At 42.2% G+C, this 26,195-nt stretch overlaps 2 protein-coding genes across 2 annotated transcripts in view; one reads left to right on the top strand and one right to left on the bottom strand.

The window, feature by feature from the left end:
* Tax1bp1 (Tax1 binding protein 1) overlaps positions 1–5,191 on the top strand; it is an 85,535-nt gene extending 80,344 nt beyond the window's left edge. Inside the window, exons 17-18 of the mRNA XM_004839499.4 lie at positions 3,905–3,987; positions 4,573–5,191. Of these exons, the coding sequence (XP_004839556.1) occupies positions 3,905–3,987; positions 4,573–4,774 (285 nt within the window). The 3' untranslated portion in view covers positions 4,775–5,191. The remainder of the gene's footprint in view (positions 1–3,904; positions 3,988–4,572) is intronic.
* A 1,257-nt stretch (positions 5,192–6,448) lies between these two features.
* The window catches only part of Jazf1 (JAZF zinc finger 1), a 348,619-nt gene continuing 328,872 nt past the window's right edge, over positions 6,449–26,195 (bottom strand). The window contains exons 4-5 of the mRNA XM_004839497.3: positions 16,373–16,542; positions 6,449–8,816 (exon numbers count right to left, since the gene is read on the bottom strand). Of these exons, the coding sequence (XP_004839554.1) occupies positions 8,640–8,816; positions 16,373–16,542 (347 nt within the window). The 3' untranslated portion in view covers positions 6,449–8,639. The remainder of the gene's footprint in view (positions 8,817–16,372; positions 16,543–26,195) is intronic.

Raw genomic sequence — 26,195 nt, 5'->3', positions numbered from 1 at the left:
TAAAATAGAATGAATACATTCTTTTTTTTTAGTGAAACAGTTTTATTTATTTTTATTTATTTATTTTTTTTATTAAATTCTTTTATTGGTACATTGTAGGTATACAACACAATTACATTTCTCATTGGGAATTGTACCTTTACATAATGTATCTTGGTTCTTATTTTTTCCCCATTCCTAGCCCTCCCTTCACGCCCTCCACCCTTCCCTGTTTACGAAGACTTTATTTCCATTTTTTTCCATTTCTCATCATTTTTCCTTTCCCTTCTTTCCTTTCCTCTGCTCCTCCCACTACCCCTACCCCTTTGGACCTTTTCTTCGTATTTTACATTATCGATTATTCATTCTAATCATTGGTACATTTTAGGTATACAATATAATGATATTCATCATTGGAAATTTGCACCTTTACATAGTCTCTCTTGGATCTTATTTTTCACCCTTGCCCAGCCCTCCCTTCAACCCCTCCAGTCCTCCCTATTTACAAAGATTTTGTTCCTATTTTTCCATTTTCTCATATTAATCCCATTCCCTTCTGTCCTTTCCCCTAGCCCTCCCACTTCCTTCCCCTTTGCCCCTTTTCTTCCTATTTCACATTACCTATTATACAATTAGTCCTTATTTACACTTTCAGTTTCTCACACCAGAGAAACTATTTCGTATTTATACATGTGTGTCCTATTGATTTCACTTAAGAGTATCGCCTCAATGTGCATCCACTTAGCTATAAATGTCTCTAATTTCTCATTTTTTATGGCTGAGTAGTACTCCATTTTATAAAAAAAACACATTTTCTTTATCCAGTCTCCAGTTGATGGGCATTTGGGCTGTTTCCAAGTTTTAGCTATCACAAACTGTGCTGCTATGAACATGGGTGCACATATATCACTGTGGTATGATTCTTTTAATTCTTTGGGGAAGATCCCCAGCAGTGGAATAGCGGGGTCAAATGGGACTTCCAGTCCTAGTTCTTTGAGGTATCTCCACACTGATTTCCACAGTGGTTGCACCAGTCTGCACTCCCACCAGCAGTGGAGCAGGGTTCCTCTTTCCCCACAGCCCCACCAGCATTTGTTATTGGTTGATTTCATGATAGCAGCCATTCTTTCTGGAGTGAAGTGGAATCTCAGCATTGTTTTCATTTGCATCTCTCGAATGACCAGTGATGTTGAACATTTTTTCATGTATTTAAATGAATACATTCTTAAGTGAAGATTTGATTGATCATTCTCCGTTATCAGTATCATAGGAGACTATTATATGATTTGACTATTTTAAGGATTTACTGTATACTTTCTGGTGCTGAGCTGTCCTCCACATAGGTGATTTCTTTATTTCATGACAGATTGATATTTCTCATTATAATTTTTTTCATTAACCTAATAAAAGTTCCACTAATTCCCTTTTATTAGGTTAATAGGTAGTAAAAGATAACGGAATAGGGTTATCATTGCCAAGTTATATGTGGCTTAAAAAGTATAAATTGCTTTTCCTTTTTTCCTCTCTCCAAGTATTTAATGCGTAGAGGTCTGATAGTTTGTGAGTACAGCACCTTAGCCTGAAATGCACTCTGTTGGCTGATTCATGGAAGCACAAAAGTGGAGTAAGCTATTGGCTATTTAAAATGGGCAAAGAAGGCTCTGAGATTTTTGGCTCCGAGTTTTTGGTCCTTAGAAAGTTATATTCTATTTTAAATGTCTGCCATTAAAAATACTAATAGCAGGGCCGGGATGTAGCTCAGCAGTGCCGGACCTGCCCGGCAAGCCCAAGGTCCTAAGTTAGATCCCTGGTACCACACACACACACACACACACAGAATACTAATAGTTATAACATCAAAACTTGACCTATTTTATTTTCTCATTATTTTAACTTTTAAAAATTTTGAATGATTTTCTTTTTCAAAGATGAATGAGAAATTTGTGTTCATTATCACTATTATGTTAGTTATTTCAGGAGATTCAGTGTTCAGATACTATTGGTGGAAGTCCTAAACCTGGGAGATAGAGTAATCTGTTTTAGAATCAAAATTTACTGTCATATATACTGAAGCTTAGCAGGTTTAAGTACTGTATCATTATCTTCTTTATATATTCACATTTAAAAGGTGCCTGGATTTTAGTTACCTGAACACTTAGTTTTTGAAGCGTGTAAGATACTTGTTTTATCCCCCAAATTCTCAGTCCCCTATTAGATTATCTGTCCCCTCTTCCTTTTCCCCAGATAAATCCTCTAGGAAGCATTTATGTAAACAAATCAGTTTTTCACATGAAGGAAGGAAGAAAGCCTCTCCTTTACCTTTCAAGAAGGGAAATAGAATGATGGCCAGGTCCCCCCAAAAATACTCATTTGTTTTTTGTTTGTTCATTCACATTGCCGTTTTACACCACCCATACTTTTTTGGTGCTTCTTCCCTTGACCCATTTGACTAGCCATTACTAGCAGCTCTGGGCCAAGTGGGAGTGCCCAGCAACATAAAGGGTGTTCATTAATGCCTGCTATACCTGCTTATGTGCTGTTAGGTCACGACACAGGAGCAGCTAACAGCTGCAGAGAAAGAGAAGAAATGGGCAGTTTCAGTGATGTGGCTGGTTTGGGTATTAAATCAAATTCTGTATTTGGCTATTGATGTAGCATGTATAGATTTCTAAAAACATACTACTGGGATGCAGGGATGGGAATCCAAATTAATATTTTTTATGACTAAAACTCAGATTTACTATTTTTAGAAATCTCACTTGACAACCTTGTTAATCAAATATTGAATTTGTTCAAGTTTTGAGGCTTGTGGTTTGTTGCATTGTTTTGTGTTAACGTGTTCTCTGGTTGTGATTTGCCATCATGTGCACCCAGGAACATATACAAATTCACACATATTTTATTAGTTTTCCTGTATTTATGATTCCTGTATATTGTGTAGTTGATGTATGTGTGCATCCTGTTAAAATATTTTCTTTTGCAAATTAACAGTTAGTAAATGAGTAGTTAGAGCAATATTGTCTTGAGATACTTAGGAAGTAGTCACCCAGTCTGTGGAATAATAAAAAGTCAGTAAAATTGTGTATATAAATAGGTTTGAAAAGCTACTGGTCTCAGCTTCATTTCTTCACAGAGGTGTGGTACATACCCATTTTACTCCTTTTTTATAGTACTATTCCCTTTATCAGTGGTTTTGCTTTCTGTGGTTTCATTACATGTAGTCAGTGGTGGTCTGAAAATATTAAGTGGAAATTTTAATAAATTGCGTTTTAAGTTGCATGTTATTGTGCGTATTGAAATGTCATACAGGGCATGAATCAGTCTCTTATCCATTGCATCTATCATACATACGGTGGTCACTTAGCTCTCTCAGTTTTCAGATCACTGCCAAAATATGTCCAATAGTAAGTTATTATAGTACTTCTATTCAGGTAACCCTGTTTTACTGAACAGTGGGCCCAAAGCCCTTTAGAAGGGATTCTGGCAGTTTGGATATGCCAAAGAGAAAGCTGTAAAGTGCTTCCTGTAAGAGAAAAGGTGAAAATACATTAAGATATTTTGAGAGGAATGGAGAGACTTTATTCATATAACTTTCATTTTAGTATATTGCTTTGTTTTACTGTATTATTCCTGTTAGCCTCTTACCGTGCCTGTCTTAAACTTTATCATAGGTCTGTATGTAGAGGAAGGAGCATAGTGATATACAGATGGGTGTTAGCCTCAGTTTCAATATGCACCATGCAGCCTCAGATGTGTGCCCTAGGATGGGGCAGGACTGAATTTCAAGGCCACACCATTAATCTGTAGTGAAATACTTAAATTTAAGTCTGTAATTTTACTCCTTGTAACAGTCAATACAGGTTTACTTGAAGAATTTATATTTGGTTTCACTTTCTCAGAGTATTTTTTTTTTCTTTTTTCCTAGGAAGATGAAAATGTGCCCACTGCCCCTGATCCACCAAGCCAGCACTTACGTGGGCGTGGAGCAGGCTTTTGCTTTGACTCCAGGTAATTATTTTCTTTCTCTTTTAGAATCACATAGGACACTGTAGAACTAATGGTTCTCACAGTACAGTCCCTGGGCCATGTTGGAAATGTAAGTGCCCAGGGCCTCAGCAGCTTCAGCCACAGGGCCCAGCGGTCATGCTTTCACCTGCCCTTGGATGGTTCCAAGGTGTGCAGTCCTTGAGAACCAGTGGTGGAAAAGCTCCTAGCTGTTAAAGCAAATGAGCACTGTTGATTTGTAGTCATCCTTTTAGTTTTAAAAAGAGCATTTCCCTTCAGTAAAACTTGAGGAATTTTTTTCATTAAGTCTCATTACACATAATACGATTGAATTTTGGTGGATTTTAACAAAAAAGGTTTTCTTTATTGGTCTAATGTGAAACTAAATGTAGAGGCTTTAAAAAAAGCCAACTGCTATACACCATTCTCTATAGCAAGTCTTTAAAAGCAGAAAAAGGTTTTAGAGTAACTAAAGACTTTCAAAATAGGGTGTTTGGTATGGATATCAGCTAATTAGACAAATGTACCTTTGTATATATACTGACGATGACTGGTGTTACAATTCTTTTATTTTCCTCTTCCTTTAAGCTTTGATGTTCACAAGAAGTGTCCCTTGTGTGAATTAATGTTCCCTCCCAACTATGATCAGAGCAAATTTGAAGAACATGTGGAGAGTCACTGGAAGGTGTGCCCAATGTGCAGTGAGCAGTTCCCTCCTGATTATGACCAGCAGGGGTTTGAAAGGCATGTTCAGACCCATTTTGATCAGAACGTTCTAAACTTTGACTAGTTACTCTTTACTAAGAGTTAATACATGTTAGCAGTTTAAAAATATCACCTCAGATAGACCACTAAGGAGACCGTAAGTTGTCTTGCACCACTACAGCACTTTTCTGACTAAGCGCTACTTTGATTTTGGTGTTACTAGAGTCACGATCAGTCTCTGGCTTATCAATAACTATAATTTTAGCCTCTGTTAATCTTACTTGGTTTAAGAAAATTTCTTTCGTGTTTATATCTTTATTTATTCCCTGGTTTGCAAAATTCTGTGAATAAAGGATAGAAGAATTATTTTAATGTTACTGCACTGAAAAAAAAAATGTAATAGTGTGCCAGATTACTTAGCAGACTAATTACAAGTTTCTGTTGACCTTGTTGATTGAGCATGACTACTAAATATTATGTAATAAAAAGCATTGATCATTAACAGTTTTGTGAAGTAATTCTTTGAATCAGAAAAGTCCACAGTTTTTTAGCCCATGATAGTTTTTTAATTTTCTTTAGAAATGGAGCTGCATATAGAATATCACATGCTTGCAAAAATACTCTTTTTATATATGAAATGTTGGCTTTAGAAATAGAAGGTATATTTTGCTAATTTTGACAGAAATTTTTAGAGAATATTTTTAAACTACATTTAATTTGTATTTATAATGAATGGGCAAATGGAAAGATGAGTCAGTACAATTTATTTTGTATTAAATGACCTCATAGGAGTGGTGGTTGTGGCATAAAAATCACAGAATATGTATTAGAATCTTTTTCTCATTTTCCTGATGAGATTATTTGAAATAACATTATTAGTAAGTGATTAAAAATGTAATGTATAAACCCAAATTAAAGTAATGTGTATCTTTAGTTACGTCTCTGTTGTGTAGCACTCATTAATATTAAAGAGGATACATTTTTGGAGGTCTGTAGTTTCATTGTCAAATTTATTTGCAGTAGCTTTTCATTAACCTAGCATCCTCACTTTTTTTTTTTGCACCTTGGGCCATTAAAGACGTCTAAACTATTTTCCTCTCTCTTTCTAATAACGTGAATGTCAAGAATTTAAAGTACTGACTTTTTGATTTGCTACTTTGACAGCTGTCAAAAATGTTGAAGCTTGTTCTGGGCAAACTATTTGAGATGTTAATCTAATATTCAGACTGTGGCCTTCTAGGGTGCTATATGTGAACTGCAGACATACCCTGTCACTTGTATTTGTAGGAGAATTTGTATATTGTTGGAATCCTCTGAAAAAGGTTTGAGTATTAGGCATCAGATGCCAGCTGTTAGGGTGCAGCCACCATGGGAGGCAGAAGCACTGAAGCTGCTTGTAAAATATGTTTGAATTGGGCAAGTTATATGACAGGTAAAATATGTTCAATACCGAGCATTTTTATTGCAGTTAATTATGAACCATGCTAATCTAAAAACATCCTTTGAATATTACAGTACACTATTAGTGAAATGAGAATATTCAACTTACTAGTTTTTAAATAGTGTTTGGTCCCAAGCTTATGATAATTTGTTATTCATAGAAAAATAATTCACTCTTAATATCTGTATGTGTGAACTGAATTCTGCAAAATAATAGGCAGCCTAAGGTAAAACAAAGCACAGAACCAAATATATTAGTTACCATGGTTAACTTGATACGAGTTTTCATAATGGACACTAATGAAAATAAAAAGCCAGATTTATTTTGGGTCAGAGACAGTTTATTTTAAATGTGATTTCATTTACATTTATAAGCAGCTTTTCTTGACAGGAATTTTGATTACATTACCTTCAGTTCTAAAACCTCTGTCACTTTCAAACTTAATATGTTCTGTCCCCAACAAAACATATGAAAATATAATTTAAAGCACAGGTTTCACAGACACGGTACAATACATTCACTATACACGGTATAACAAAATATTCCCATCCTTACCTGTTTAGTAATACTGTCACAATGAATAAGTAAATAGAAATTGGAATTTGTTTTATCATTGAAAGAAATTTAACATGCACAATGACTATTTTATGACTGTTTAGCTATTGAACTACTGATCCAGCCTGTATTTTCTTGCACTAGAAGGAGCAAAGCTAAACAATAATTGCTGGCCTAAAATTTTTTGGTCAACTGTAGGTAGATATGAAATAGCCAACTTATGCACCGACTAGTTGATTCTCATGTCAGGATCACCCTTATAAACATTTAGGATAACATGGTATATTCAGGACCAAGACCACTTTTCAGAGAGCTGAAATTTTTAGTGGGCAGTGTCTTTATAAATACTTTAAAATCTCTCAGTATGAGGGATTCACAACTTATGAATATAGAAGCTTACCTATTTGTTTAACAGAATTGTCATTTTTTCAAATGTCTGAAAAATTGAGGAGGGACCCCCCCCCCATTTCCCAGCCATGTGTAAGACTTCTCATCAAGTGGGAACATGGAAGAGTTATAAGGAATCCGAGTTTGCTTTTTAACCTGTGTGTATTGTGGGCAGTTAGCTGTCTCAAAGCAACTTTACTGCATAATTAGGCAATTGGTAAACTCTTGTGTTTAAGGAATAGCACTTGGGAGAAAAGAACACTCAAGGCATGATGGTACTGTCAGTGAGAAAAACTTCAGGAATGGTCCAGATGTAGGTCACTCTAATGGGTCATTTTAGTCACTCTTCTTTGACCACCTGCTGCAAGAAGCACTTAATTGTCAATAAGGCTCATTTTCATATTTCGGCAATATGTTTTATAAAGCTAAACAGACATTTCCAATGATTATGCAGACATCTACAATGTGATGGGAAAAGTGCTTTTAAAGTAAGTCTCAAAACACAATGAACATGAAAAAGAGGCAGTTGGGGCCTCAACAGAAATGTTCCTCTTTGAAACATGCTTACAATTTTAATTCTGATTTGCAACCCACAGGTTGGTTAGGGCAGTGGCTGCAAGAATTGGCAACACATAAACATTAAATTGTTGGCAATAGAGAACTACAAAGTGCTTTAAAACTCCATCGAAGATGAAGCTACACCTAAATTTCACACACACAAAATTTGCACTGGTTTCCAAACAGATTTCAGGGAAAAAGTATTTCACTAAATTGTTATCTTGGTCCTCAAATAATAATATGTATAAATTGAATTCCTTACACCCAGCAGGCACTCAACGAATGTGTTAATGAGTGAACTGAATAGAATGTTTTATACAGAAATGCCACTTGTAACCCTAAAACTATTGGTAAGTCAGATGGCAAGATTTTCAGCTTTTTAAAGGGCAAAAGGATTTGCAAGATAATATAAAACACAGAAAGCACACCTTTTATGCATGTTATTTAAATATGAAAATATTTTTAGCATATTATGTTAAACATTCTTTTTTATTTATATTTCCATTACCTAATGTCTTTCTACTCACAAATACTAACTCCATTATGTAAGGCATGGTAACCAGTTCAATAATGAAGGTATTATTTTGGTTTTGAACATAGGTGAGTTGATGTGTTGAAAAACTTCAATCACATTACAATCTTGAAAAAACAATCTCAGTGCTAGCCCCTCCTCCCCCCAGTTAATATCACTGCAATACAACTAAACAATATGCAACATGCCCTCAATTTTATTTTATTTTGGGGGAAATGTGCTGAAGAACCTAGAGCTTTTTTTATTTAGCACCTTATATCCAAGTAATGAAAATGGGTATGATGATTACATGTGCAAATGTACAAAATCATTAACTCTACAAAGATACATCATTCCAAAATTACAGAAAAAATTTAAAGCATGCATTTAATTCTTTTTCTTTAAAGGGTTGCTGAATGCTTCCCCTGCAAAAAGGTGGCTGTTTTCAAAATCAGCAACTGCTGGTGAGGATTTCTTGGCACAGTTATGACCAGCATATTATTGCTGCATCTTCCTGATAATCTCAGCCGACACCGGGGGGTGGAAATTGATTGTGTGGTGCCGCAGGCCCTGAGCTGTCTTGTAACTCTTCCCACATCGACATTTAAATGGTTTGCGGACACGAATCTGTGTTCTGTGACCATTCTTAGCATGGTACTTAATGCCATTCACATTCTGTGGGGAAGACAAAAATATTATCTATTAGATGGAGTCACATCTGTCAAAGTTGGGAAAACCTCAGTATGGGTCCAGATTGCAAAATTAGACCTCTGTCTGGATCACAGATGTTTATAGAGAAGAGTAGGCTTTGCATAGACTCCAGTTCTGGTGACCCTTCAAGAACAGTCCAGTGGTGTAAATCAGAGGCTATTAGAGACTATGTCACACAGAGGTAATGCGAGGAAATTTCAAACATGCTTCAGTTACTCTGAAAATGAAAGTACTGGTGTCTTGGAATTGTATATACAGTATAGATCTGGACTCACTGTGTAAAGAAAATCAGATAGGCACAGTTTCCTCTGCTTGGAACTTTGTTTCTTTCTGAACTGTTTCCATTTTAAGAGAGTCAACAATAGACCTTCATGTAAAAATCCTCAGGATCAGGCAGGGGATTTAGCTCAGTGGCACTATGCCTGCCTCGAAAGCGTGAGGTCCTTAGTTCAATCCCCGGTACCAGGAAAAGAAAAAAAATCCTCAGGATGACCAAGTTAACAATATTCAATCCTATAAAAATCCTCAGGATGACCAATAAAATACTTTCCTAAAGAAAAATGAAAGAGGTTAGAGGAAATCTTGGAGTTTAACACTTCTATAACTGAGTTGAAAACTCAGTTTGTCTTGGCTCCAGACAACTAGTACAATAAATAGTTCCCTACCACACTAAATAATACCATCCCTAAGTAAAGGATTCCAACACAGTGTTCTTGTGCTTTTCATAGGATGCCCTTATGTATAGCACAGTGGCTGGCACATAGTTAGATGCTTAATAATTATTTGTGAGTATATTTGTTAGAACAGCATTTCCTAATACCTAACTTATTATTTGGGAAGAAGTTGAGAGGATTGGTATTAAAAATCATAAAATATGATGTATGTATGTATTAGGCAGCTTTCCTATTTCTGGACACAATATTCAACACCCACAACTTAAAAGGAGGAGCAGTCTTACTTGGCTCACAGTTTGGGGCAGATTCAGCCCATAATTAGCTGGCTGTGAGGCGGGAACATGGCGGAAGGGCTTGGTAGAGCCAAGGTACTTAGTTCATGGCAGCTGCAGAGCAAAGCAGGGAAGTGTGCCAGAGAAGAATGAGTGAGGGACTAGATTGGTATCCAAACCCACGCCTCCCTAACCCACCCAGACACAGAGCAGTGTGTTCTACTAACCTAGGCATTTCTTAAGCCAATGAAGCTGACATATCAGGATTAATGGTCACATAGCATTACATTTTCCTCTTGGAGATTTGTAGTGCATGCTATTATTTCTTTTTTAAAGCCCATGGTAGAGAATCCTGCTTGACTTTGATGAACTGAGGGGTACCAGGTAGCCACAAGATGAGAGATGTTCATAGTCTCAAGGTTGCCCAGTAAGCTGGAGCAGAGACTGACAGCCTTTTCCCTGAACAACTGGTTCTGGGCCTTTTGCACCTTCACCTTGTCCTACTGGCGTCAATAATCCTTTCTCACATGTGGAAGCGCCTTACCAGTCCTGCCGAGGGGCATCCGGGGGATCAGAACTTGCTGGGGGCAGAATAGGGAGTGGGAAGTAGCAGTGGCAGAATCAGACCCACCAAAATTTTAGGTGGGTAGCCATTCCCTGGCCCCTCACTGTTCAGCCCTCCTACAGAGGCACAGGTAGGTGAACGAAGAGGGCATCTTATATATCTGGCTCAGTTTAGCCTTCAGATGACTCCAGCCACAGCTGGTGGCTATTATAGTTACTGCATCCAAGCAAGACCTACTTAGCTGTACCAGTCAGTGACAGGACTATTTTAAGCTCTGTGTTTTGGGAGGGAGATAAAGAATAATAGTTTTATGACCATTAGAAAAAGACTTAAAAAGTCCAGTACTCCTAGCACTCATGAGGCTGAACCATGAGGATTGCCATGAGTTGCAGGCCAGCGTGGGCTACATTGTGAATTCAAGGCCAACCTGAACTACATAGCAAAACCCTGTTTAAAAACAGCAATAACAAAAGAGTTCCAAATTTAACATGGTTAAACATGAAAGCCATCCTCTGGCTCACAAATGCTAGAAATGTGCATCTGCCTGCTTGCTAACATCCTATTAGCTCAATGAATATTCACTGAGCTCCTAGTAATATCCTTTTCTACGCTTGAGAGGCTACTAGGCATTTCATGTCTTTGGTTTCAAGGAACTTGCTGAAAGATGGATCATTAAAAATCCAACTACCTCTGTGCCCTCTACTACTCATACCTTGTCACAATATTAGAAACCAAAATAAAAAGCATAGCAACTGGGGTGGCATCAGGGCTTAGATAACTCCATCCAGACTTGTGGTTTTATAACTAATTAGGTTAGGGATGGTATGAAACCAGAACTTGCTAAAGCTGGTCCAATGGGAAACCAGATCCAGAGTTCACAAGGGGTAAGACAAGCCAGAGTCAAGGTGGCTCTAACAGGTTCTGTGGCCTTTTCCTGCCTTGAATATAAATGTGTTGCATGCATGGATGAAAGGCTATGAGAAAAACATAGAAACCCAATATACCAGTTTACTAGTCTGAAAAATTAGGAGGCCAATTACATATTTGGGAATATGTTTAGTTCCAGGGTTGGCCAAAGAATCTACTTTTCTCTTTGTTACTGTGCTTTAACATGTTCACAAATGTCAACACTTAGACAAGGTCAAATCAGACTCTAGATATTTCCTCCATCGATGCATTCATATGTGGGCAATGGGAAGAAAAGTAGAGATCTAAAAAGAGTCATGGAAGTTCCTGCATCATTCCTGAAAAGAGTTTGAACTTTTAAAAATACTAATGACTAACAGGCAACTTGAAAATGAAATGCTTAAAGCTTCTAGTCTTTCAAAAGAAAAATAGGCCAGGGATTTAGCTCAGTGGTTCCAGCACCTGCCTCACAAGCAAAAGGTCCCGAGCTTGATCCCTGGTACCAAAAGAAAGAAAATTAAGCTTTAAAAGATTAAGGAAGGTTGCTAATAATATTTACTAGGAACTCATGCTGGTTATGTATGATTCAACCCTCCATTTTAGACGAGGAAATTGACACTACAAAGTAAAGTGACTTGTCCGGGATCACACAACTGTTAAGTGAGAACTGGAAGGTCCCAGGGATGGCCACCTCTGTAGTCGGTATTTCCTCACACAGCCTCCTAAAGTGCTAGGTACTCAGCAGAACAAGCAGCTTCTTCGAGACATCTTACCACCTGAGCGTGGGGTCACTCAGAATGGAGAAAGCATGAATTACAGGAGGCTAATGGAGGATGCATGTGGGGTTCTACCATCAGGAAGGACCTGTCCCTGCTATGGAATTAAGCCAGCCAGTGGACAACATAGTAGCAGTGTAGAGGCTCTTCCAAATAGTCCACTCCAAGTCAGGGAACCTGACAGCTGGGCTATCAGGGTGTTTGGTCTTTGTTGTCAGAATTCAGGCTCAAATGTGTACAATATGTGATGTGTCCTAGGTAAGAAAACCGTAATTTCCTGAGGGCCTTGATATTCTGCAACATAACGGAGATGATGAAGTTGCTTGGGGATTTGGTGAGGAAGGAAAGTGAGGAAACAGCCACCGGGGAGAGCGATGGTTAAAGGGGAAAGGAGCTGCAAGGCACTGGTGACACTCTTCAGGCCCAGCCCCCGTGGAGGGACCCCCAGCCTCACTGCAGGGTGACAGCAGGATCTCTGGGAAAAGGAGAATCTGGTCTTCTCATTCTTTTTTTTTGGGTACCGGGGATTGAACTTGGATCCTTGCGCTTGCGCAGCAGGCAGCGAAACCAATGAGCTAAATCCCTGGCCCAAGACTGCTTCTTTTCCTACTTAATTTTACTTTGCAAGCATTCCCTCCTTACATGTTTCTTGAAAACAGGATTTTGGTGGCCGAATTCCATTCTCCCATCCAAGTACTAACCAGGCCTGACCCTGTGTAGCTTCCGAGATCAGCAGAGACTGGGCACGTTCAGGGTGGTGTGACCCTAGACCAAATTCTATTCTGTTCCCCTATTGTTAGAAGTTTAGTATTTACCAAATTTGTGCTGATTATGTGATGAACTTGTATATCTTTGCTTGTGATAGGCTTAGGATAAATTTCTTTTTTTCCCCCCATGCTGGGGATCCAACCTAGGGCCTTGCACACGTTAGGCAAGTGCATTAGCACTGAGCTATACACTCAGCCCTGGGTAAATTTCTAAAGAATTAAGGAGCTAATGAATTACATTCTTAAACCTTTAATTCTTACTGCTAAGTTGCTATCCAGAGTGGTTGTGCCAAGTACCCTGAGGAGACTTCCGATGGGGTCCTCAGAAGATGTGGATCCATGCAGGGAGGGAGAGAAAGGCTGAGGTGCCCCCTCGTGGGAAAACCTGAGCTCCAGAGCGGCCTGGCTGTTGTTAGGCGGCAGGGACTAATGTGTCTGTCCAAGGGGAAGGCAGCCTCTCTAGCCAGCAGAGGACTCGAAGAGAAACTTTTGGAGGCTTGTTCTATTTTACATTGCTTAAAGTTATAGACTATTTAACCCTTACCACTAGAACACAAAAAATTATCAAAAGAAGGACTGCATTAGCCAGCTGTACTGACTAGGCTTTAGTGGCCATGTACTTGTCTTCCCGTAAGCTGCCGCCCAGGGGCCAAGTCCTTTTCCTTTGTTTCGTCCCTTCTCTAAAATGTCACTGTTCTTTGTTGAAGACACTCCAGGAGCTGGAATTCAAAACCATCTGTTTGAGAACTATTCACTCATGCCCTGGGTAGTTCCCCTGTATAAGGGTGATCAAAAAATACCATGAAAGTTTAAATTAAAAAAAAAAAATTACAGTAAGAGACACATTCCCAAGAATGATGAAGTAAGTGCGTTCAAAGTGAGAGCAACTACTTTGAGGGACCAATGTCAATGTGTCTTTTACTGTAGTAAATTTTTTAACATTCACATTCTCTTTGATCATTGTGTATAAATGAAATGTCAATTTTTTTTTGTACCAAGGATCAAACTCAGGACCTCCAGCTTGCCAGGCAGGCGCTATGGCCCTGAGCTACATCCCCGGCCCTGAAACATAAATGTTAATACATTTCTGTTGGTTTTTTCTCTTGTTAACCCATGTTTTGTAACTGGGATCAGTTATAACTAAGAGCTTATAAGGATTGAAGAAAAAAGTATTTTTCCCCTACAAAGGAAGGGGGTGTCCTAGGCAAAGGAATTAACATGGGGGAAGTGCAGAGGCGTGGGCCTCCTGCTGGGTCTGTCTCTCAATTCTTATCAAGTCTGAGGTGGGAAGTCAGTGCCTCATCTTTCTGCTGTGTAAATGCCAATGAAGTGGTGAAAAAAGCTGATTCTGAATCAGTGCTCAAAAGACTAACTGGCCAGAGACTCCTTGCCAATGGGTAAGGAATAGGAAAATTATGGCCAGATACAATGGTGCACACCTGTAATCTCAGCTGTTCAGGAGGCTGAGGCAGGAGGACAGCAAGTTTGAAATCAGCCTGAGTAATTCAACAAGAGACCGTGCCTCAAAAAATAAGAAGGGCTGAAGATGTAGCTCAGTGGCACAGCATTTATCTAGCATGCGCAAGGTACTAGGTTTGATTCCCAACACAGACAAATGTCTGACTTGCTACGGGAATAAACAACAAGATGGTGGCACTTCCGGATTCTGCCTGCCTCCATAGTACTGCATCTCATCACCACCCTCTTCTCACCAATAACAACAATCATGCGGAAAATCAGATGAAATAATGAATACTTATGCTAGAGGACGGCACTGCCCTACAGCCACTGCTCCCAGTGAAGCTTCTGCACTTCTGGAGGTTACAGCGATGCTTATCTCAGGCATGTGGTCAGGGGGAGGGTGCCAGGTCTGCTCTCAGTCCCTATACTGTACTACAGTGAAGGCTGTAGCCTTTATTCACTTTTTTTTTTGGTCAACCTCAGTACTGACCATTACTTCGCTCCCTCTTATAACATCGCTGAAATTGTTCAGGCACTTGGGAGAAGGCAGCGAGATGACAGGAGTGAGGAGGAATGGGTTCCATGGAGAGAACGGGTATCAGCGCAGGCAGGTACAATCACCCCTTCTCTTTCCACCGTGAAACAGAAAAAGGAACAACTGCAGTGCAGAGCTGCCCTCTGGAAGAAGCCCGTTTAACCCTGACTTTGGGATCTCGCATCCTGAGGCGACTGTCCTCTGCCACCTCCATGCCTTGTGACACAGAAGATGGCACAGGCTCCTGAGACACATGCTGACCTGAACTCAGCAGCCTTCAGGAATCTGGACTTGCACATCTGTGTCCTGGGGTTTGTGTCTGAGTTTAAACAGAGATCATCTGGACTTTGCCTGGTGAAATCTAACAGTACACAGAGTGACAGCTTAGACCGCTTACCTTTGTGTGTGGTGCTTCTCTATCTGTGGCTAGTATAAAAAGTACTGAAATCAATTTTTTTAATTGTTCAGAGACACATATTTAAGAAGGAAAAATGTAAGAAGTGCTCATGCTGTCACACATTTTTCAAACCTTTAAAAAATAGCAGAGCCATAGGTAAGTTAGCATGTTATCAACTGTACCAGGTATGTTTCTGATTTTTACATTTCTTTTGTAATCTGGGATTGAACTCGGGACCTTGCGCTTTCAAGGCAGGCGGCGGAACCACTGAGCTAAATCCCCAGCCCCATGATTTTTACATTTCTATCTCACAATTGGCTTCTAAAGAGCTAGTAACACCTTGTGGGAAAATTGGTAATTTTTTAAAATGTCCTCCAGACGCACACTTGAATACTGTAGGTGTTTCTCTTCCTCATTGTTTTGTCTCTAGGATTTTGGTTAACAGAAAACTTAGTACCCCTGCCTGCCCACGACACCCAGTCAGGCCTGCAGGAACATGGGTGACAGAGTGGAGGCTGAAGCTGAAGTTGGTGTTTGGCTGAGGGGAAAAAAACTCAAAGCATTTTTTCTCCCCACACCCTTCATGCCAGTAAGGAGAAGGAAGCAAGGCCCACCCCCGCTGGAAGGTAAAAATCCTGCCACATTTTCCAAAAGGGCTCTATGAAAAGCTGTCTGTAGGTTTCATGACTTCAAAGTGGTCTTCTGTGAGCCACCTGGAGAGCCATCCACTGGGGAAGGTGTTTGGCAAATAAAGAGGCTGACACATTTGATAGTCTGTTCGTGTGGTGCTGGGGATGGAGCCCAGGGACTCGTGCATGCTGATGCTAAGCATGGGCTCTGCCTTTGAGTTGCACCTCCAGGCCTTGCATTTGAGTTTCCCAGGTACCCAATATGACATGAATTTGAAGAGTATCAAAGACACAGCTCTCTTACAAGATCTCTGACCCCTGGCTCCTGCACAGACAGCAAAAGGAATCCCTAGCAAACAGCAGCTTTCTCCTGAGACCAGCCTGAGTGCACAGGCACCCGAGGGCTGTGGACCACTGGAGGAGAGGATGTCTCCCTCTGGCCTGTGCACTCTCTTTAAAATGAGAAAGGAGTGGCTGTTTACAGGAGATTTGTCCTTTTACCAGACAATTATGCCAAGCCAAGTGGCATCTCTTTTACCTTGTATCTCTTTTTACATCCAGGAACTGGGCAGGCAAAAGGCTTCTCCTCCCCTCCATTCATGCACATGGAGCTGAGGATGGCTTCGGAGCTGATGGCGCTCTCTGTGGTCCAGGACTCGTCGCTGTCTGACTCCTCATAGTCCACCTCCTCTTCATCGTACTCGCTGCCTGTGGGAGCAGAAGAGAAAAGCGCAAGGACTGTCAGAAGCCGTCACCTTGCCACAGGTTCACTCCCTCTGGCCCCGGGAGAGGAGGACAGGGCAGCCACGACTGCCCTGGGAGAGGCGTGCCAGGCCTGGAGGGACAGCACCCCTGCTAACAGTATCCAGGGACTGGCTGAGCAAGACCTTCAGCTTGATTCCATAGTGGCCGGCTCGGGCTGCAAAGTGGTGGGAAAGCTCTCAGGCCCCACAAAAATAACCAGCAATGTAGAGAGACAGCGAGACCTTGTCTCAACCAGAAAAAGGTGGGGATGTGGCTCAGGGGGCAAAGGCCCTGGGTTCGATCCCTAGTATTGCAGGAAAACAAAAAGCAACAAAAACAAAAGGCCCAGAATTGGCAGACCCCTCTTAACACAAACACAAGCTAGTGCCTGACATCCCAAAGGGCGGAATTCTATCCCCTTAACTTCACGCCAGTCTAGTGAATGCAAAGAGCTCTGGGAGGGAGTTACATTCTGTACTTTTTCAATTTCAAAACTTGTGTGTGTAGATTTGACCTGGGAAGATGCAGAGGGTATTTTGGAGCTGAAAGAGGGTTACTCAAGCCAAGAGCAAAGGGGACAGAAATCACAGGAGCCCGGAGACAGGCTGCAGCGGGAGTATGCAGGTGTAGCTCCCGAAAGACAAAGCAATTCCCTACATCCTTATCTCATCCTCCTTTGAGCTACACACATTTCCTGGCACACAAGAAGAAGAGATTCTCTTAGATTCCTAAAGGTGAAGGGCTCTGCTAAGAATTAACAGTCTACTGACTTCTGTCCAGAATAGCTGGGGTGGAGAGCCACTTTAACAAGCAGCCGCTTTTTGCTCATTTCTAATGAGGCCCAAAGCCATTTATTTTGTGCTTTTGCACAATACAACCCCGAAGGACATAATTCTACAGATCATAAACAGTGTAAAATAATATGTTGACAAGTCCTAATGCATTTACAAGTCCCGTGGAATAAATAGGAATTATAGCACAACATTAATAAGAATTATATGGTAGCAATTACAGTTGTGAAATTCATCCCCCAGGTGTGAGGCTAAATTGCACCAGGGGCCTGCCTGGGTGCTTCACGGGCCCACTCTGCTACATCAATTATTTCAACACCAAATATTGGCACTTTTATTGGGTTTCATTTTAATAGGCATTAATAAGATTGTTTGAAGAGCAGTTGAGCCAGGAACATGGATGTGGGCATCTGAGACTAAAAGTTGAAAGGGTCCAGGAAGGAAGGAAGGGACCTCACGTTTGCCTATTATATTTCAGGCATGTTATATGCATTATCTCATGTAATCCTCCAGTAACCCTATGAGGCAGGGATTACTGTCACACTAGGAAACTGAGCATCCACCCCCCAAGGGTAAGATGCTTTTGCGTTCTTAATTAGCCATTAAGGGGTGTCACTTTTTCTCAGTTGCTTTCCTGCCCCATATGCTAACAGCCCTTAAGGCTCCTCTGAAGTCCCCTTCAACTTTCTCCAAGTTGTTGGTTCTTTACCATTTACCACTCATGATGGAAATCAGTCTTTTTTCAAAGCCTGCAAGAAAATGGAGGGTGGTGAGGGGAGGTGTTGCAGAGAAAACATTTTGGTAAAATTGAGGCTTTAGGGCCAGGGATTTAGCTCAGTGGTTCAGGTGCCTGCCTTGAAAGCGCAAGGTTCTGAGTTCGATCCCCGGTACCAAAAAAAAAAAAATATTGAGGCTTTAGAATTAACTGTGGGTTTCAGGTAACCCTGCAATACTGAACTAGAGCCCAAAAAGAGAGCCAGCTTGGAAATGCTCGTCCTTAAACACCCAGGCGGGGCCCTCCACAGCTCTCCAAGCAGGGTGTTGTTTAAAACATTTCACTCTTAAACAGATGCCACATGCTGGTGTCCTTTAAATTGCCTGTTAGAAAACTATAAATGCTATTTCTCAAAGCTCTTCCAGTGGGACTTCAGAAAGTCAGAATGACTAATTTACCCATCTAATTGGGCTAATTTGTTAACTGGAACACCAAGAACCTCCAACATTTACAGCTGGGGGTGGGGGGCGGGAGCCTGTGAGCAACCACTGCTTAATGAAGCCCAGTGCGAGATAAAACTTCAAAACTTGGGATCAAAAGGGACCAGACCCGGAGGGCTGGAGCTGCAGACACAGTCGCCTGGGGACCACATGGCCTCCAGCTCCAAGCGGGTGAAGCTGGGCTACAGAGCTGAGGTCAGGTTGGGGGGCTGTGACAGCAGGGACAGCGCGCACCGGAAAGCTGCACTGCAGGCCTGAGGTCGGGGCTCAACATGGACCGTTTATGCTTCTGTCTCAGACCGAGGTTCAAGGGCTGGCTTTTGAAGGCCAAGGGTCAGACTACTTGGCTTTTATTTTCCCTTGTATGAAACGGGTGCACATCTCTCCTTTGCAGCCTAATTTAGAGACTGGAATTAATGTCTATGGAATACTTGGCACAGGAAGACTACCATGTGGTAAGTGCTCCAATGTAAGAAAATCACCTCTGTGACAATATTACTGTGTAGTTTATAATATTACATATAAAATAATTTTAGAAAAGCCTCTTTGAAACTAAATAAAAATAGTTCTGAGAGAGTTAGGAATTCCTGCCAGAAAAAGTGCAGGACTCCATGCTCAGTCAGGGCCGTCTGCTGTGGCTCAACACAAGTGGAGCAGAGACTGGTGCACCTCTCGTCTCCTGTGGGGCCACCGAGACCAGGCTGGCCTGGTGCTGCCTCTGACAGGCTGTGTGAGCCTAGGCAAGTGACACTACCTCTCTGAGCTTCAGACCCCTCATCCGGGAAGTGGACTCACAGTATTCACTCATTAAGGCTGTCGGAAAGAACAGCTGAGCTCCTGTTTTCCAAAGTGCTCAGAACAATGCCTGGCACAGGTATGCATTAAAGGAATATTTGGTAAAGAAATACACAAACCACCGCAGGAGCCACTGAAGTCATCCCCTCTCCTCGGCCCGGGGGAGTACAGCTGCAGTTTTAAACCAGAAACATGGGGGTTTGTCTTACTGCACCCCGGATGTCACCCTCTCTGCCTGCCTCGAAAGCGCATGGTCCTGAGTTCAACCCCCGGTATCAACAACAACAACAAAAACCAAACAACCGTCAGTGTCCTGACCCAGCCATTTCTCCTTCCGGCAGCCAGAGGGCCACCACAGGCAGCAGAGGCCACATGGCTCCTACACCAGCGCGCTCAGTGAGTGCTGGTGTCCACTTGGTGTCCCCATCTGGGCCCCCTGCCAGCAGCGTGCACGTACTGAAGAAAGGCTCTGGGGCTATCACACACCTGCTCTCAGCCTCCTTTCAAACATCCTTCAGCTCGAGAAAGCTGCCCTCAAGCTGGTCACACACTGAGTTACAGAACCGTCTTGGCCAATGCTCTCTCCTTCACTTTCACCTCTTTGGGTCCTTCCAAAGGAGAAAGATAAGCCGCAGCCTCACTCATCTTCAATTTCTGCTTCATCTGCTGTCTGCAGGCCAGCTTCAGAAGGAAGGGCTCCCTGTAGCCCCGGGGAACTCTCCACCGCACAGGGACCCCAGAGGGGCGAGGCTGCTTCTTCCAGCCACCGGCTCCCAACTCTTCCGCCTTACACCCAACCAATGAAAATCGTGGGACTGTCCAAAGATGAGTGTGTGAATATTTTTAAGATGAATGCCGTATGTGCGCATTTATCTACTGCCATAGACTGCACATGCAAAGAGGATAAAATAAATACTGCATCGTAATAGATATATTAATAATTTTAACACATATGTAACAAGTGAGTATAAAGATTCAGTGTTTCTTTCCCAGACCTCCCTTTGAGCCCACCACCCTCCAGGCCAGCTAAAGGGCCAAAGCTCAGATAGGCAGTGTCACTTGCCTAGACTCACGTGGTCAGCTTGAGGCTGTTGGGTTGGAATGAGGCCGTGGAGAGGCCGAGCACTCATTTTTGTTGGGATGATGATTATTTCTGCTGATGCTCCGATTACAAAGTTGCATGGTTTTGAGAGTCTGGTCCCACTAGTTCTCTCACATGCTCTGCTAGATTTTAGTATGCAAGCAGGCCGGATGGGAATATTGTAGGAATGTGTATGATGGGCTAGCCAGAATGCCTTTTTGGTTTGCACTTCTGTTGCTTTAAGCCATATACTCCTTAAATTCCAGCGCTTGCCTATGAACTTAAACCTACCCCTGCCTTTGTGGAAACAGAAGGCCTTGAGATGCCTGCCCTTCAGACCTGGGGTGCCCCTGGGAGAGGGAAGGGTGCTTCTGGCCAGTGGCCTCCGTCTCCCCATTTAACAGAGGGGAGGGTCAGGGATGTGCTAAAGGTCACACTGGAAATAGGAGGAACTGAGGCTAGAACTTGGGTCTTCAGTTCCAAATCTCTGGATGTATTTGCAGACAGACTTCAGCTGTGTGAAGGGATGAAGATGTGCAGAGAGCTCTGGAGATGCATGGGGGACAGGAAATGCACACTTGTGGAGTCACTTGAGGCCATCCTCAGCCTGTGTGCAGGAGCCTGTGGAAAGCAGCAGGCGATGCCTCATGGCACTATGACCGGGTGACACTGCGACCCTGCCATCCAGGAGACTGCAGTCCGGCTTCTCAAAGGAGAGAGACAGCAGGTTTTGGTTTTGGCGATAATTTTTTTCCTTCCAGGACTGGGGATTGAACCTAGGGTTCGTTCACACTAAACTACAACCCCAATGCTTTTGCTTTTTTCTTTTGAGGCAGGGTCTTGGTAAGTTGCTTAGGCCACATCCAAACTTGTGACCCTCCTGCCTCAGCCTCCCACAGTGCTGGGATGATAGGTGTATGCTACCATGAGTTGCTCTGTAAAGACCTTTCTTTGTCTTACATATGAGTGATCATTTTACAGTGACATTCAGCAATGTTAAGAGTTTCTATAAGAAAATGTCACGTAACTCGGCACATCACATGTAAAAGTTGGCAGCCCCTAATCTTTCTTGGGCTGTACTTTCCATTCTTATACTCCACAGTTTCACAGTCCCTGCCTTTGGGGGCCAGAGGTGGGTTCCCTGGCAGCTGACAGTCTCACCCGGGTGTAACCCCAGAACTCATTTCAATTTGGAAAATGAACAAAACCACTAGAGAGGGCTCCATGCTGATGACTGTACCCTGCAGGACAGCCAGGAAACTTCCCGGTCGCTGGCAAAGGAGGTGAAATCAGTTATTAGTTACTTTTGTGACTCACATGAAAACACCAAGGTGACCTAGAACCCTTACGCACACACACATACACACACACACACACACACCCTGTGCATGGCTGCGCATCTGGACCAGACCAAGCCCACTCCTGTAGTTTCTGCTGTTTGCATTCACTCGCCAGGGCCAACTTCAGATCCACCCCTCCTTCCCTGCCTCTGCCCGCACTGCCCTCTGCTGAACCCTCAGTGTCTGCAGATGGCACCACTCTGTTGGGCTCTCATTCTCTGTAGTCATAAACACTTGACAGTGACTATAGATAAAAAGAAATCAACCTTTTCCAGAAGCCCGATATGCCATATTTTTCTTATAATGAAGATCATTAATATTCATGCAAAAGTGACAACTGTCGTGACAAATTGAAACTCTCCTGGGGTGTCGAATTCTCACAAATACATTAGCAGAACTGCCTTTCTGCCTTATAGATTTATCATTATAAATTAGCTTCATTAGTACTGACCCAATTTATGGGAGCTGAAGCAACCATAGTGTAAATGAATTGGCAGTGTGTGATTATGTGAAAGACACATTTCTGGCTCTGGGGGCCATGCACCACACCTGGAAAATCCTTCCCTTCCTTGTACCTGGGTCTCAGCTCATTTTGGAATATTATTCTCCTCCATTTCCTTAAATATGGAGTTGGCCCTAGTTCTTCAAGCCAGAAGTAATATCTTCCTAATAACTACAGGATCCTATATCCATTTCCTTCTTAGTACCAGCAAACTTTTCATCATTATCTTTAATTAGGTCACAGTGCTCAGGGCAGTGTCTGCACATATGGAGCCAATGGTCATGTGTTTGTTGAATGAATAAGCGACTGAATACTTTCAGTGTTGTAAGGGGACCCAAGATTACACAGCCTCCACTCTTGACCCCCTCACCCACACTCTTTTTAAAAAAAATTTCACTGGGCATGGTGGTGCATATCTGTAATCCCAGCTACTTGGGAGGCTGAGGCAGGAGGATCAAACATTCAAGGACAGCCTGGCAACTTAGTGAGGCCCTGTCCTTTTTTTTTTTTAATAACAGAACATTTATTGGTACATTTATTGGTGCTCTCGGTTAACACCTTTCAATGGCTTCCCATAGCAAGAAACAACTGAATGGCTTACCCTATATCCTCTGTATCATAGTTGCCTGGGTCTTGTTTGAAGGGCTACTTATTTTTAAATAAGAAAACTGTACCTAATTTAATGCTAAATGTTTACATCCTTGAATCTGTTTGATAAATATGTAATACTCAGATGCTATTAAATAATAAATAAAATATAATTTTTAAAATACCTAATTGGCCTTACACATTTAAGCACTGAATTCAGTCAAATTCTATAAATTTCCACAAAGTTATGCCAACTTTACTACTTTAGTAGTTACTCTTTAAAATGTCTTAAAAACAGACCAATGATCACAATGACTCATTACAGATGTTGGTTCTAGATCTTATTCCTATACTTGGCACTGACATTCACGGGGGTCCAAGAATTGGAGCAGACCTAAAAGAAAGATGAGGTGACCACAGGTAGCAGCAGGTGGAAGCCCTTAGTTACCGACGGACTGACAGAGTCATCAGAACGAGATGGTTTGCCAGGGAAACTGTCTTCTGAGATGGACTCTTGCAGTATGGGCAAGATTTGCTTGCTTCCCAAACAGGACTTTTACAGTCCTTGTCTTTCTTGTCACTTTGAAGCCTTCCAGATGAAAGGGTCACTGGAGAGGGCGTTTCTCAGGGACAGGTGTCCTTCCTGACACAGCCCCACCCACCCCGAGTCTTCTTTCTCCAGCCTGTTGGCCGCTCCATCCTAGCCTTACCCTGTTCCTACTCTCCCTGGAACTCCGGGGTTCACTCCGACACCCAGCCTGCTGCCTAAGGGAAAAGAACACCTGCATTTCATAATCAGAAATCTGCTTCTCAGAACACAAATCCTACCCATGCCAACGCCCATGTTTTCGTGTTCATACACTATAGCTACTTCCCAGAACACTTTCGATTAACTTCCCTTTTCCAGTGTCATTTTGGACTCACCGATCTTCACAGATTCCTGACCTGTGAGTCAGCAGTTGTTCCGCTCCTCCTTGCGGCTCACATTACCACAGTGTGGCTAGGGGAAACCCCTCGAGGTATCCTCCTTTGCCCTTTCAGTATTTCTTCCTTACTTTTTTAATTTAAATTTTCTTCTCTTTAATCGAAGGTATAATTAACTTGTACACAATAAATGTCAGTTGGTTTTATGAAGCTTACAAAGAGAGGAATCCCCTGTCCCTCCCCTTCCTGTGGTGACCTCTCATAAGTCTCTAACCCAATATTTACCTTCCATTTCTAAATAACATGCCTCTGCTGCTGTTTGTATTGTTGTTGTTGTTGTTGTTTGTCCTGCAGTAATAGGGATTGAACCCAGGGGTGCTCTACAACTGAGCTACACCCCCTGCCCTTTCTATGTTTTATTTTGAGACCAGGTCTTCTTAAATTGCTCAGGTTGGGCACCTACTTGCAATCCTCCTGGCTCTGCCTTCCAGGTAGCTGGGATTACAGGCTTGTGCTACAGGCTACTGCTGTTTGGTTCTGGGTCTCTAATGATTTCTTATAATCCAAGGTAAGAATTTCAATCTTTTACATCCTCCCAATCCTCCTATTAGAGTTCCATTACAGTATTTGGTGTCATTAGCATTCAATGTTTGGATTATTTTTATTTTCCTTGGAGTTAACAAACACCTATGGACTGTTTTGTTGCCTCTCATCTTTTTTTTTTTGGTGGAGATCGAACTCAGGACCTTGTGCTTTTGAGGCAGATGGCCACACCACTGAGCTAAATCCCTGGCCCTGTGGCCTCTCATCTTTATCTTCCTCCTCATCATTATTGTCACAAGAGCCATGGACACTTATTTGGTGCTCAATACTATATGCCAGGCAGCTCGAATCACCAAAAATCCATTAATTTATCTAAACCTCGGAACAACACTATGAGGTGGATACTAAGATTATCTTCATTTTACATCAAATGGAAGCCCAGCAAGGCAGTGGCTTGTTTGAGCTCACAAAGGTCTGCTGTGGCAGACTGAGGGAGGAGCCTGCAGTCTGGCTGCAGAGCCAGTCCCTAACTGGTGGTCAGTGCCGCCTCCTTGAATTCACCCAGTTCCGAAAGGGAGAGCACACCTCCTGCCACGTGTGCAAACCCATGAGGCATCCATCTCCCCGCACTGCCTTGCTTCTCTCTTCTTCCCTCCTTGAAGGACATGCTCCCAGCAGGCATCCTCCGCCTGTGGTCCAGTCTCCTCAGGTTCCATGTCTTCCTCTTGTCCAGCTCAACAGAGGTAAACTACATCCTTGGCTGCCTGGGAACACCCTGTTCCTCATGCTTGCTGACAGTTTGGAGCCCCTCTGTCTGGCTCCTGGAGGCTGCTAGGAGTCAGAAGCCACAGGACACTTGACTCCAGAAAGACTCAGCAGCTTCTCTTTTCTTCCTGTCCTTTTAGGGTTGTTTCAGGGACTCACTTGCGATTCACACCCTCCAGCTCTGAGAACTGACAAAGGCACAGTGAAGACAGAAAAGTCAGATATCTGAGCTCAGGTTCTGCCTCCTAATGGCAAGTGTGATGCAGAAGTCTAATTCGCCGACATCTGTCTCTGTGTCAGTTTTTGGCAAAGAAGTAAACATCATGAGTTCATGAAATGCTTGGCTGCTGTCCCTTCCTGGTTGTCCACAGATACAGGGAGAGCAGTAGCTGAAGGTTGAGGACACCAAGCCACAAGTACCGGCTCTATAAACAGAGCAAGGACTCAGCCAGGGGCGAACACGGCCCTAATGGCACCTGGCCACTGGGATGTGACTGTTGTCATCTAAGGGCTAATGGTTGCACCAAGGAAGCTGGCGCTTCTCTCTTTCATTCTCCATCAAAGAGGTGGAAGGATGTCACCTGCAGGCCCAGGAAGGATGGTGTGCTATTATGCGGTACATGCAGGTATTTATGTGCAATATATATTAATTATGCTTATTTAATAGATGCTACAATCCTACAGTTTGTGTGTGATTAAACCAAAGGAACTATGTTGATAATATTAGGAATCTCATTCTGTCAAGGTATACACACACACACACACACACACACACACACACACACACACACTGTTCAGTGGCCACAAGGTAAGGAAGCTGAGATTATAAGCAATAATTCAGCTAAGTGTTCAGGAGTGAAGCACTTGCCTAGCATGCACTAGGACCTGGGTTCCCTCCCAGCACCAAAAAAAAAAAAAGAGAGGGCGAGAGGGAGACAGGGAGAGAACAGACAATAAACAAATAATCTGGCTATATAGAAGTAGTCACCTAAAGTGAATGGAATAAAATAATACAGTTCACATTTCTAATTTAGTAGATTAGGATACAGGTTTCTAATGCTATTGGGAAATCC

Source organism: Heterocephalus glaber, unplaced genomic scaffold, assembly GCF_053883595.1.
Source record: "Heterocephalus glaber isolate CG9 unplaced genomic scaffold, H.glaber_assembly_v1.0 deba00000676, whole genome shotgun sequence".
Classification (NCBI taxonomy): Eukaryota; Metazoa; Chordata; class Mammalia; order Rodentia; family Bathyergidae; genus Heterocephalus; species Heterocephalus glaber.
The sequence above is the reverse complement of the archived record's forward strand: the minus strand, read 5'-3'. Positions and strand labels throughout refer to the sequence as shown.